Below are 14,057 nucleotides of genomic sequence, written 5' to 3' on the forward strand. Positions count from 1 at the left end.
AACAAAAGTTATGTTTACATTCTAGACATTATCAGAGTGTCACTGAATATATTAAATTCATCTTCTTCATCCACATGGAGGTAACTTCCTAATTCTGCAAAGTGCTCCAGTATGCACAAATAAACACGGGCAAAACAAAATGGAGCATAATTTAATAACCTGAGAGATACTTGTATATATACTTTACTAGTAGATGTAAAAGGAATAGTAAAAATTAAAGAAAGAGATTCTCATCTGCACTTTCCATTAAAGTTATAATTTTTGATTTATCTGTTTTAGAGTTTAATATGGCCTCAACTGTATGGTAATTTGGGTGCTGTAGTTTGTGGTGCTGTTGAATTGTATTGCGTTATACTGACGGATGTGTCTGTTATTTTATAGATGTGAGGTAAGCTAGATAACAGAAACATTTCTTCATTTTCAGCAAGGTGTGCCTTAAAAAAAATGGCAACTGATGGTATTTTTACACTAATTATTCCAATATAAGTCTTTAGACCTGGCATTTGTACAGGTTTCACATTAATCACATAAAGAAAGCGACTTTATTAAAATATAAATCATCATGCTTGGTTAAATTGTTGCTCTGTTTGTGTTTAGTTTCATATTGAGAGGTTTGACTCATTCAGTGAGCAGAGAGTTGCCTGACAGGATGAACTCAGGGCGGAAGGCCGGTGACGCGGTGTTGGGGGCGTGGCCTGATGCTAACGGAATCGCCATTTTCCTCCTGTTGTTGTTAGCGGTTGTTAGCTTGCTAGCTAAACGGGCTAGCAGCTAAGCGGTAAAACTTAGTCACGTCAATATTTAAAACTTACAGGTGGATTATTGTAGCCAGTTCAACTTCTACTGCTACTTCTCTCCCGTCGACATGGACGACGAGTATTACAGCGGTGGTGGAGACTGGGAAGGCACTGGGGAGGGTCCCATGGTGAGAGACTTGTTGCTGTCCGGAGCTACAGCAGCTACAGTTAGTCAGCTAGCTTAGCCTAGCCGCACACTGCTGGCTTGTTGTGGTTACAATGCTACATAGACGGCCAGCCTGCACACATGGGATGTGCAGAGATATAATTGTGTCCACACATCTCCGCTAGCCGGCTAACTGACAGGCTAGCTAGCGTCACAGCTGGTTGCCATGGAAGTTAAAGTTGCATGTTAACTGTTACTAAGCGACCTGTGTATAAGCCTGCAATAAACCATTAATTAAACTATTATGGCCTAATGTTAAATGGTGGGTTGTTCAGACCTTTGAAAGTCTGCTGCAGAAGCCAAATGAGAAAATGTTTAAACATGTTTTATTTAGTGTTTCCACTAATGCATTCACATAGAAAGGACATAAAGAAAGACTGAACTGTTTTAAAGTGTCTTCGTTGTTTAGCTTGTCATTGAGCTGTAACACAGAGCTGTCATCTACATTTTAGTGTGCTTTGTACCAGTTAATGCTCAATCAGTCACACACATCTAATAAATAAAAGAGAGAAGAGCCATTATAGAAGCATAAACACATGTGTCAATGTTCCTTTGTGGAGGACTATGTGGAAGGGGAAAATGATGGTAAAATCCAGGAAGACTGCCTTCAGAAATTCTCCAGCAGGGATTACATCATGGAGCCTGCCATCTTCAACACCCTTAAAACGTAAGCACCTGCCTCTTGCAAACACAGCATTTTTAAATGAAAATGAGACAACAAAATTCACTGAATACTGCACAGGATGACTATAGTTTGACCAATGTGAGAGCAACCGTGAATCTATACTGAGGATTTGATGATAGAAACCATATTTTTCTCGCAGGTATTTCCAATCGGGTGGCTCTCCAGAACACGTCATCCAGCTGCTTTCTGAAAACTACTCTGCTGTGGCTCAGACCGTTAATCTGCTGGCCGAGTGGCTCATCCAGATGGGTAGGTAGACAACTACAGGATCCTGCAGTGTTTTCTGGGATTAGAATCATTGGTTTGACTGTTTCCATGTCCCATTGGTGACTGTTCATTAATCTTTAATCTTTATTTTGACTGCAGGTGTAGAGCCCGCTCAGGTCCAAGAGCGAGTAGAAAATCACCTCAAAAGTCTCTTGATAAAACACTTTGACCCCCAAAAAGCTGACTCCATTTTCACTGTTGAGGGAGAGGTGAGATTTCTGAACACTAGGCTGTCATTTTACTAAATACAAGTGATCACAAATCCTAATCGTCTTTTGCAAAAGTATTTATTTGCCATGGTTACACTATTAAGTGCAACCAAACCAATCCAGTCTCTTGTTTTTTCAGACGCCAGCTTGGCTCGAGCAGATGATAGCACACACTACGTGGAGAGATCTTTTCTATAAACTGGCAGAGGCTCACCCAGACTGCCTGATGCTCAACTTCACTGTAAAGGTACGGTAGTAACTGTAGTAGTAGTAATAGTAGTAGTAGTTGTGGAGAAGTTCCTGACTCAGAAGTTCAGGACACATAGTTATGCTCATCATGCTTTAGAGTGGAGGGAGTCAATATGAAGTATTTCAAGTCGCAAACATTTTATCTTTTATTCCTTTTTGCTGTAAAAGTAAGAAATAAAGTAAGCAAGTTTTTATTTGATTACATGACTCAATCAGATAAATGGATAATAGATTAGTGCTTACAGCTGTCACATTTGTTATGGGAATTTCAATTAAATAAACTAAAATGTTTGCTCACTGGATATGTTTTTTTAAGTTTGATATCACTATTAATTTATTCTTTTTTGATTTTTTGACTAAAAGTAGCAATTTTAGGATTTGTATACTGTTAACTTGTGATTGGCATTGGTCAACGTTTTCGAACATTATATAGACTAATTAATCATTGACCCATTCAAATAATGAATAGTTCAATGCTATGACAGATCAATAAATAAAACTACAGATGCCTCTTTTATGTTTTGTGAGGTTGACAACTCACTTTTTATATTCTAATGCCTCAATAGATAAATACTCATCCTTCAGAAGATTCTCTTTGTGTGGGTCATGGTCACGTCACATATACTTTGTGTGTTTGTTTAGCTCATTTCAGATGCAGGGTATCAGGGTGAGATCACCAGTGTGTCCACAGCTTGTCAGCAGCTGGAGGTTTTCTCCCGAGTATTGAGGACATCTTTGGCTACGCTGCTGGATGGAGGAGAAGAAAACCTGGAGAAGAACCTGCCAGAATTTGCTGTGAGCTAGTTAGCTTATCTGTTTCATTAACCATGGTGCTATAAAATATTTTAAAGGTGACATTTATTTGTTATACATTTTTTTAAATGTGGTGTCAGATTTTTATATAATATCAAACCATCCATCCATCCATTATCTGTAACCACTTATCCTATTCAGAGTAGTGGGAGTCTGTAGCCAATCCCTACTGACATTGGGCGAATGCAGGGTAAATCCTGGACAGGTTGCCAGGCTACCACAGTGCTGACACATAGAGACACACAACCATTAACATTTATATGAAACCAGATTTGTATTAATATTAAATACTTATATTTTACTTTAGTACCTTACAGTTTTTGTAATACATTGCAGGGATTAACAATAAGGATTGTCCAGGGCAAGTATAAGGCCACTATGCGCTTGTAAATCTAGCAACTTCCTTGCCCAATCAAAAAAGAAGTAAACACATTGTTTTTGCTGGAGCTGATGATAGAAGTAGCTAAGGAGTGAGCCATCTGGCTTCCTTCTACTCTCTGTTGAGAGTTAAACATGCGCTGTACCAATCGGGCTCTTGCGAGAAAATGGGGTGAAGACAAAGTTGATGAGCTGAATCGTAAGCGAAAGTTTCAATTTTCCTGGAGACAGGAGTTTAGTTGGGTGGAGTAAGAGATTGGGGAAACTCCAGATTCATGTAGAGATTAAACATGACAATGTATGTTGTTATTTGATAACCACTAATAAATAAAACCAATTCTTAAAGACAAGTTAAAATTTACTTCAGGGAACATTCATGTTGAACCCAGACATGATTGATATTTAATAAATCTGATTGTAGTCCTGAGACGTTCAATAGATTAGTCTCCATATCAACTATTTCTATTGTGGATTGTTTTAAGTCATTACAAACATTCACTTATTTGCACTTCTCAATGTAAGTATTTGCGGCTTTTCTGTTTATATCATTGTAAATTGAATCTCAGAATTTTGGACCGTTGTTCCATCTGATGAAGTCATCTTGAAACTGTGATGTCTTTCACTCCATTGAATTCTCTCCTTCACTTCCCTAACTTAATGAGGTCACAATGTAGCAGAAAGACAAGTTAAAACTCTCCGGCTAGTTTGGCCATCAAACAACAAAAGAAAAAGATAGAGCTCGCATCTACCATGGTGTAGTGGATAAGACAGAGGTCTCTCACCCAGGTGGCCCAAGTTTGAATCCCGCTGAGACCTGTTGAAATGTGAAACGTTGACCAATCACAACAGAGCAGGCTAGCTGACCAATCAGGGCAGACTTTGCTTTCTGGAGGGAGGAGCAAGCGCTACGGAGCATTTCAGAGAGAGGGTGAGAAGAGGTGCTGCAGGACAGCCAGGATGAGAAAAACAAGGTGGATTTTGAGCATTAACGCATGTAAACATGTTGTAACTGTAACAGCAAATAGGGCCTGTTTAACACCACATTGTATAAAAGTCTATCAGTAAATTAGATTTTCTTTTCCTCAGTTTGCGGCATGTGACCGACCATCTTTGCTGAGTCGTTGTTCTAGAGTTGTCCTCTTCTCTCCTGTAGAAGATGGTGTGTCACGGCGAGCACACCTACCTCTTTGCCCAGGCGATGATGTCCATCCTCTCTCAGGAGGAACAAGGCGGTTCAGCTGTTCGAAGGATCGGCCAGGAGGTGCAGAAGTCAGCGCATGAGAGGTAACTTTGTCTTTTTTTCATCAGAATCTAACTACGAAGATTAAGATCAATCAAAAGTGATCAAGTGGAGACAATTGACAGTGCGGCTGACTTTGCTGAATACAGCTAAGAATCATTCAAATCTGGATGACATAATTTCTGTGGTTCTTGTTTTATATCACAGAGGTCACGATGCCAGTCAGATAACCCTGGCGCTCGGCACAGCAGCAGCCTACCCTCGAGCCTGCCAGGCGCTCGGTGCCATGTTGTCCAAAGGAGCCCTAAATCCTGCAGATATCACAGTTCTGTTCAAGATGTTCAGCAGCATGGACCCGCCGCCTGTGGAGCTGGTGAGGACGGAGCATCTTTGACCGTGTTTGTATCCACTACATGCTTGTTAAGGTGCTGAGATGTGTATTTTTCTCCTCTTCAGATCAGAGTGCCTGCCTTTCTGGACTTGTTCATGCAGTCGCTGTTTAAGCCGGGATCAAAGATAAACCAAGACCATAAACACAAATACATTCACATCTTGGCCTACGCTGCCAGTGTGGTTGAAACGTGGAAAAAGGTACAGAGAGCAGCTGATGTGTCTGCGTCATGTTGTAAAAGTTAGACACTAAAAGTTGGTTGGTAGTTCAATTTAATTAAACTCATGGCAGTTTTTTTTATTTAGATTAACTGACTAAGGTAGAAAAGTAATGTAATCTACTTATATCTATACAGAATCCCCATGCTCATTTGTTGTCTTTATACCTCCCGGTTTCACCTTCTTTACACTCTTCTTTCTGTTCAACTCCAGAACAAGCGAGTCAACATCAATAAAGATGAGCTGAAGTCGACGTCCAAGGCCATAGAGACGGTGCACAACCTGTGCTGCAACGAGAACAAAGGAGCCACGGAGCTGGTGGCTGAACTCGGCACTTTGTACCAGTGCATCCGGTGAGTAGACGACCAAGATCTCATTCCTCAAAAGCCTGCAACTTGTTATTATTTCAAGGATGTGTTCTACATGATGAGAAACATGTTTAGAATGTTGGCTTTGTTGATGGTTGTAAAAGGTAAAACATAAATGAATACAATTAGATGTGATTAGACTAAATGAAGACATTGAGGCTCATTAATAAACCAGCTGATCTGACTTGGAAATGTAAGATTTACCTAACTTGATACTCCACATCTGTGAGGGAATTAAGTGAATATTTCTGTTATATCACCCAGATGTTTTTCATTGAACACGGTTACTCTTTGCTAGCGGCTTGGTATAAGTAAAAAAAATTCAGATAAGGCTGATATGAGTATATATTTCAATACCTTACTATGATGAGTATAAATATTTTAAACAAGTTTAATAAAATGAGACAAATTGCAAAATAATTATTGTCTATCAGCTGTAGAATAACTAAATAAAACAAAAAAATTATTTATGTGTGATTTAATTTGGAAAATACATTAGGTTTTCCAAAAATATAGATTATCCACTCTGTGACATCATTTTGGCACTTTTCAATATGGACACTTTGCGATTTGACAGCCAGCCTTTCTACTATCTGACTTCATGTTTGTTTGAATTCAGGTTTCCGGTAGTTGCTATGGGGGTTTTGAAATGGGTGGATTGGACAGTGTCTGAGCCGCGGTACTTCCAGCTGCAGACAGACCACACTCCAGTACATTTAGCTTTGTTGGACGAGGTATAACATTTCTACCAGATTAAACTTTACATTTTCAGTCTTTAATACAGGAGCTAAATTCAAAATGAATGCTTCCTCCACACAGATCTGTACGTGCCACCAGCTGCTACACCCGCAGGTCCTCCAGCTGCTCATCAAGCTTTTTGAGACGGAGCATTCTCAGCTGGACGTCATGGAACAGGTCTGTTTGTGTGACTGTAACGCTTCTTATTTCTCTATGTTGCAACTGTGCAACCTCTTAGCTGACAGCGTGTTGGTCTCATTTACCCCTCAGCTGGAGTTGAAGAAGACTCTGCTGGATCGAATGGTTCACCTGCTGAGCCGTGGCTACGTCCTTCCAGTAGTTGGTTATATTCGCAAGTGTCTGGAGAAACTCAACACGGACATCTCCCTCATTAGATATTTTGTCACTGAGGTAACTGCTTCTTTTGATCTCGATTAGTGGTCCAGGGATAAAACTTGGGAAAGAAAGTGAACTCTGTTTTCCGTAGATAACAGACTTTGATTTCAGTTGGTATTGCTCACACTTACATGAATAATATATACACATTTTAAGAAATGAAATGAAAACACCTTAAAGCTATCAATAAGCTGGTAGACATCAATGCATTTAGCAGATATTCCCTTCAGGAGTTGGTAGAGACTAAAACAGCTAAAAGAGAGTAAATATTCATCATTCGTTGATATCACTCCCAATGAATAATCATGATGCTTCCTTAGATTTTGTATTTGTAAATAAGCAATTTCACCATATTTACTTAAAAGGTAGGTCAATGGTGTGTTGACAACTTATTTCTGCTGCTCCCCAAGTGGCCAAAAAAAGAAGCATTGCAGTCTTAATGTTTGTCAGGTGATCATGATAAAAAACTAGAATGTTAAACTTGTTTTTATGAATACTGTTTACATAAACAAACCTTTAACACCATCATAAATCATTTGTAACTGAAGTAAACAAACTGATTCTACTTGAATATTCATCTTGTTAGGTGCTGGATGTGATCGCACCTCCCTACACATCAGACTTTGTTCAGCTCTTCCTGCCCATCCTGGAGAACGACAGCATCGCAGGAACGATCCGCACAGAGGGAGACCATGACCCTGTAGCAGAGTTCATTGGTAAGTGACATGCTTGCATTTTAAGTCAGTACAATCATGCCATACTGGAGAGAGATATCTCTCCAAGTCTGGGTGGTTTTCATGACTGAACATGGATAGTAAAACCAACTAATGTTTAAATTTGTAAACTTTCTCTTGAAACATGGTCGAGTAAGTAATTAACTATCTGTATTTTTTCAGCTCATTGCAAGTCAAACTTCATCATGATAAACTGAACTGAAAATGTTGGAGATGTACCAGGAAGACAAAACAGCGTAAGAAGATCTGTGATCACCAAACGCTCTCCTTGATTTTGAAGCACAAAGCTTGAGATGGACTATTCAATATGACAAAGTGAACGTTTTGTTTCTTTTGAGGTAACTGCAAAAGTACAGTAAGTAGACAGACTGGTTTAAGGAGACGCCTCTGAAGATGCAGCTAAACGTTTTCTTTTTTTCCACCTGTATATTTGATTTTCTATATTTTTATGTTGGTTCATGTGGTTTTAAAATAAAAACCTGGATATGTACTGTATTTTTGACTCTTGAAATTATAAAATGGCTTTTATTGGAATTTTTTCATTAATGTTACTTAGAGTAAAAATGATAGAGCTGTCCTGCAAATAGACATGACTATCAAAGTTTGTAAAAACATGCAACAGGTCAGAAGTGCAGCAGTAAAACTAGTTCCCCATTGTGGATCAACTCTTCACACGTGGAGACAGATGAAACCTGAGAGTGCAATCTCTCGTATCTGACGTCAACGAATATTGATAAAGATCTAAAAGCAACAGAATATGCAAAGCAACATCACGTGATTTCCTGCACTGCACAGAGCTAGTTCGTTGAATTTTTGCAGCAAATACAAATGGCACATAAGTACTGGGCACATGCAGTAAACTATATAATGATGTCACCATAGGAAGCTTTTTACAGCATGTTTCCGGCCTACTGACGGACTGATTCATACTCAAAGGACAGGTTTTCTGTGGAGTATCACCTTTAAGTGTTGTGTTTATTGGCACAATTTAAAAGAACAAAACAAAGATTGCAGTCTTTCCTGAATTTCTATTGTGTAGATAATTGTGAACACAAAAAGGAAATAACAGTTGTATTCACCTGCCAGTGCATGTAAGGCACACTTTAAAGTCAATCTTTCTAACACGGTGTGGTGCGATATTGTCATTACTATACCACCACACATTCAGTGTCGCAGCAGTGTAGGACAAATTATAAACTGTTCTTTGGCTGAGTCAGTTTGCATTGAAAAATGTAATCTAGAAAAATGTCCTCTTGGGAAAAAAAATCTATTAAGATTTGCATCGATTCAAGTAGGTCCAATTTGACCCTTTAATTACAAGTGTAAAAAATAGATCTCTGAGGGAAATCTGAATTTATTCCCTTTTCATTATTTTACAAATAGAAAGTCTCTCTCTGCCGGAGACGGGAAGACGTGAGAGTGTGCAGTGACAGCCTCTGACACTGGGTGCTGCTTTCCTCTACAGGTAGGCCTTGGGGACAACTGGGTCTCCGTACATGCAGTCCTCCTCCAACGCCAGGTTGTATGTGCTTCCGCTTCCTCCCTTGTAGGCACTGGTCACGATCCTGAGCCAACCCTTCTCACCCTGTGGGGGAAAGGGGAAATGTATCAAAAACTACTATCGTTATCATTTTTCAAGCCAAAATACCAAACGTTCCCCAGATCCAGCTTCTCAGTTGACCCTTCTTTATGCCCCGCCCTTCAAATACAGACTGGCCAATCGTAGAGCAGCATCTGCCATCTCCGACAACTTTTAGGCTCTGTTAAATCTTTTAAGATTTCTTCATTTTCAGGCTGTTTTATGGATTTCGAGCTAATAATGGTTAAGCGTTGTGTAATAGCGAGAACGTTGCGTAATAGCGTTCAAGATTTGATACTCTAGGCTGGAAGGGGATATATGTTGCTAAAATTAATTAATTTGAAGATGTCACCTCTTACTTATGAAATAACAACAAAATGGCCACCACAATTTTCCTGACATTTTATAAACCAAACACCAGAACAAAGTTTAGAAATATTTGAATGTTATGACATGGGGCTGGTTGCTTATGCTGTCAGTGAGATGACACTGTCAGTCAAACCAGATTAAACCACACAGTCCTGATGAAGCAGATGAGCTGAGTTTATGACCGTTAATCTCTTAATAAATAGGATATTTGTTCTTGAATATACAAGAGTTGTAGGGGGTTTAAATGACATGCTCCTGTAAACAGAATGAAAACGACTCGTTGCAAGTCTTCTGTCAGGAAGCAGGGTATTTTTATTTATTTTGACCTTAGAGTTGACAGCCATTACTACTTTCACTGCGTGAAGTTCTCTGGTTAATAAAGACTTACCCATGGCTCTCCCCATGAATTGCGTACAATCCAGTATTCAACGCCTTCCTCCACTCCCCATCCTGCCACTGACACGATATGATTGATGAAAGGTTCCTCCTGATATTCAGAGTAGAGACCTCCAGTGTAGGCGTCCAGTTTGTCTGTGGCCATGATCCCACAGCTGGATAAAACAGACATCACAGATTACTTACTTCCTCTGAGTGAAGGTGAAACAATTAGTGAAATCAGAAACTGTACAGTTGCTCTGGAATGAAGACGTGGATATACGATAATCCAATGTTCCACAGCAGTATAAGAAACAAGTAACAGATCGGCTGCCTACTGCTGTACAACAAAAAAGGTGCAAACCTGATTGGTCCTCTAGCGTAGATCTCTGCCATCATCTTCTCCCTACCGCTGACAGCTCCAAAATCTGCCACTTTCCACAGGGTGTAGTTCTTCACAATATTGCACACTCCAAAGGTGGTGCAGGTGCCACATTCATTGAAGGGTTTGCATTCTTTAGAGAGGGTCAGAGAACATGTTACAAAATAAGACGGGGTAAGTGATTGTAACCATTATGTTGTGCACTGAAGTACACCTACTCTGGTCTTTAGCCTGGTAGTTGTTGCAGGTCTCATCTGGGATGCCGTGGTTGCTTGCATACTCCCAGACTCCGCTGTGATCTCCTCCATGGCAACTGCCTGCGTCACCACAGTCAATCACATTCTGGACAGAGAGATATGCAGAAGGCCACGCTCCTTTCCTCTTAATGTTGATGCGATCTGGTGAGAGAGAAAACCCAGAGGTTGATGTTTTTATGACTATTTTTCATGACTATATACTATTGCATATTTATGGCGTACAATTTTGCGGCATACTATGCTATGACTTTCATAGAAAAATATTCTTTGACTTTTTTCATGACGTTCTTATGGCATACATTTCTTAAGACATTTTTATGACATACTCTACTACTGTTTTTTAATGACATACTATACTATGATATTTTTTAGAAGCATTAATGACATACTGTTACATGAGGTTTTTTTTATCGCTTACGACATTTTAATATTTTCTTTTACTTAAAAAAAATATTATGGCATACTATGCTTTTATAGCATAATCTATTAATTATTCATAACATACTACAATTGCTTTTTTATGGCATACTATTATATGACACATTTCTGACTTTGCTACTATGACTTTTTCCTATACGATGACATTTTTTTACCTTGTTATGACACACAGTCATAACTTCATGACATTTTTTATAATTTAACTTTTGCGATAAGTCATACTATGCCATAAAAAAGTATTGAAAAGATCATAGCATATAGTATGTCATAAAAAGTAAATAAATGCAGTATAGTAGTAGTATAGTGTGTCATAAAAAAAGTAATTGAATAGTAAATCATATTTTAGTGTGTCGTTTGACCACCAAACTATTAGTAGTTTATGAGATATTGCATTCACAAGAATGGGACAGACAGACATAAGATCAAAGTGACATTAACCTTTGACAACCAAAATCCCATCTCAGTTCATCCTTAAATTCAAGTGGACATTTGTGCGAAACTGGAATAAATTCCCTCCAGTTATTCTTAAAATTTCACGTTAAAGAGAATGGGACGTACAACCCGAAAACATAATCTCCATCTACGGCTGTCGCCATCGTGGAACAGTTAAAAAGTCATAGTATATCATAAAAAAAGCAATAAAAAGTTATAGTACAGAATGTCATAGAAAATGCCATTAAAAGTAATTGTATAGTATACCATTAAAAAGTCATACTATGTCATGCCAAAAGAATTGACATAACTACACGAAGTCTGGAGTTATGGCAAAAAAAATGTGTTTTGTAAGATCAGTTCATCCTTTTAAGTCCAAGTGGACATTTTTGCCAAATTTGAGGAAATTCTCTCAAGGCATTCCTGAGATATTCTGTGAATCAGACGGACGTGAGGTCACAATGACCTTGACCATTGACCACCAAAATCAAATCAGTCCGTCCTCGACTCCAAGTAGACGTTTGTGCCACATTTGGAAAGATTCCCAGCCGGTGCTGAGACATACAGACACCTAAACCAGTTAGTTTTACTTCTGTGCAAAAAGGAAGTAAAACTCAGAAGTCCTCACATGGCAGTCATGTGAGGACCTGTTTCTCTACACCGTCACCAAACCACAACGATTCAATCTTTTTAAGTTCCCAATAGGAAAAAAATGCTGATTCATACCTGCCATAGCACTCGTGCTGCCATGGGCCCAGCAGGAGCCACAGTACTGGGGAATGTGCTGGTTGCGGGTTGTGCTCACAAAGTTGGTGCCATTGATGTTCCTCCAGTCCCATGATTTGGGCAAATCAGAAATGTTTAAATACTCATGAGGGCGAGGACTGGTCCTGTGAACGGTCAGTTGATTACATATATGAGTTCTGAAGCAGAAACACACTCAATGCTTGTTTTTTTTAAAATTACTTTAAAATGCAAAAAAATATCTTAGGTCTTAATTGGAATAATACAAGTAATGCCATTCAAGCTATGAAAAAGGACATTTGGTTTGATGGATTACCAAAAAAGGTGCTGATACATTTTTCATGCAATGCAGTTTGTATGACAATGAGTCAGAGTTGAATGTGAGCAGCTGTTTAAGATAAGATAAGATAAGATAAGATAATCCTTTATTAGTCCCGCAGCGGGGAAATTTGCAGGCTTACAACAGCAGAGAGTTAAAGTGCACACAAGAGACTTAGTAAAGAAAGACAAGATAAAAAATAAAAATGAAAATAAAAAAATAAAATAAAAAAACAAGTATTATAAATAAGCAATAAAAACAGTAGAAAAACACAATAACTGAAATATAATATTTACAGACAGAAAAAAAAAAAAAAACTATATTAACTATTATTGCACAGTTTCTCTCAACGTGTAGTGATTTATAGTAATAACGAGATTTATCCACAATAACAACATCTTGAAGGAGTAACTATATATTTATGTTTCTTTCGTTTTACAACAAGTCCTAACAAAAACAATAAACCTAAAGCCCTTAACTTAACTTAACTTAACTTAACTGAGTTACTTTGTATAACCTTATCGAGCTGAAGCCTTAGATGAAGCATTATATAATGTATTATAATGTATTCCTTCCTCCTTATGTTAGCTTTCCTCTCTAAACACACCTAAACGTTGACTTACTGCCGTCCGGAGCTTCTCCCCGGGGAGGGGACGTAGCATGGCTGCTTCTGGCTGAAGAACACTCCGGCGCTCACACCGGACAGCACGGCCGAAAACAGCACCACTAACCCGGCTGGAGACATCTGTGACACCGAGCAGGCTGCCGGTAGATCACAGACCAGGAGCCGGTAAGAGGAAGAGGAGATGTGTGCTGTGTGGACTCTACAGGCAAGACTACCGGTGCAGAGATTACAGTCATGTGACCAGTAATCCACATGCTTCACAAGGAAGTCACAGGCTGTTCACCCGGAATAGGACACAATGGAAAACATTTAAAGATGATTCTTTAAAGTTTCCTTTTACCACAAGACACCAAAACCCTCTTTCTAATGTCCTATACCGACAACACGTTCAGAGAGAGGGGACCAGAATAATACAAATGTAAAATAGACATACAATCAGTATAATGCAACATATTGCATCATTGTTTTGTAGTTTATTGCAAACCCACAGCAGTTTGAGTTAACCATCAGTGTCCCATTAAGAGTACAGTTAATGTGACTAAACTGTTATTGTGTGATTAGACATTAGAAAGATTTGTTAAAATCTAGTCTTAAAACCCCATAATGGTCATCATGTAGGTGCCTGCAATCAAACTCTCAGAATTACTTCTTAATTTAATTTACTGAAGTTAATTTTAAGTGTGATAAAACTTGCAAGTTAATTGTTGACCCGGGAAACAAAAAAAATAATCTGAATTTAGGTCCACTTGATAGCTTTTACCCGCGTCTCTCAGCAGATGGAGGTCTCTAAAGCTACTGTGCAGCCCTCAACTTAAGATAACTTTGTCAATGTTTAACTTCACATGCACACAGAGGTCAGACGGCACCGTCTTTATTAGAGGACAAGAT

General features: G+C 38.8%; 2 protein-coding genes across 2 annotated transcripts; one reads left to right on the forward strand and one right to left on the reverse strand.

Annotated features, from left to right (window-relative positions):
• The first annotated feature begins 680 nt into the window (after positions 1-680).
• On the forward strand, positions 681-8,144 carry nelfcd (negative elongation factor complex member C/D). Its single transcript, XM_054616620.1, has 15 exons — positions 681-925; positions 1,524-1,630; positions 1,788-1,897; positions 2,015-2,124; positions 2,264-2,371; positions 3,016-3,168; positions 4,718-4,848; positions 5,012-5,177; positions 5,261-5,395; positions 5,627-5,766; positions 6,401-6,515; positions 6,601-6,696; positions 6,790-6,930; positions 7,502-7,631; positions 7,812-8,144. Exons 1-15 carry the CDS (start codon positions 866-868, stop codon positions 7,844-7,846), a joined length of 1,737 nt encoding a protein of 578 aa, XP_054472595.1. The 5' UTR covers positions 681-865; the 3' UTR covers positions 7,847-8,144.
• A 51-nt stretch (positions 8,145-8,195) lies between these two features.
• ctsz (cathepsin Z) lies at positions 8,196-13,392 on the reverse strand. The gene is made up of 6 exons (XM_054616621.1): positions 13,168-13,392; positions 12,208-12,371; positions 10,573-10,752; positions 10,337-10,487; positions 9,986-10,148; positions 8,196-9,234 (listed from the first exon to the last, which is right to left on the reverse strand). The coding sequence occupies exons 1-6, from the start codon at positions 13,287-13,289 to the stop codon at positions 9,109-9,111; spliced, it is 906 nt and encodes a 301-aa protein (XP_054472596.1). The 5' UTR covers positions 13,290-13,392; the 3' UTR covers positions 8,196-9,108.
• Between the last annotated feature and the right edge of the window lie 665 nt (positions 13,393-14,057).

This window comes from Anoplopoma fimbria, chromosome 17 (assembly GCF_027596085.1).
Source record: "Anoplopoma fimbria isolate UVic2021 breed Golden Eagle Sablefish chromosome 17, Afim_UVic_2022, whole genome shotgun sequence".
Lineage (NCBI taxonomy): Eukaryota > Metazoa > Chordata > Actinopteri > Perciformes > Anoplopomatidae > Anoplopoma > Anoplopoma fimbria.

What these genes read in the sequence shown, in the direction of transcription:
- nelfcd (XM_054616620.1), top strand. Translation starts at nt 866, where the DNA reads ATGGACGACGAGTATTACAGCGGTGGTGGAGACTGGGAAGGCACTGGG. An exon ending in CAGAAGTCAGCGCATGAGAG is followed by an intron (nt 4,849 to 5,011) that starts GTAACTTTGTCT and finishes TTTATATCACAG; the next exon opens with AGGTCACGATGCCAGTCAGA. An exon ending in TGGTTGAAACGTGGAAAAAG is followed by an intron (nt 5,396 to 5,626) that starts GTACAGAGAGCA and finishes GTTCAACTCCAG; the next exon opens with AACAAGCGAGTCAACATCAA.
- ctsz (XM_054616621.1), bottom strand. Translation starts at nt 13,289, where the DNA reads ATGTCTCCAGCCGGGTTAGTGGTGCTGTTTTCGGCCGTGCTGTCCGGT. An exon ending in GGGAGAAGCTCCGGACGGCA is followed by an intron (nt 12,372 to 13,167) that starts GTAAGTCAACGT and finishes GACCGTTCACAG; the next exon opens with GACCAGTCCTCGCCCTCATG. An exon ending in TACGCTAGAGGACCAATCAG is followed by an intron (nt 10,149 to 10,336) that starts GTTTGCACCTTT and finishes TGTTTTATCCAG; the next exon opens with CTGTGGGATCATGGCCACAG.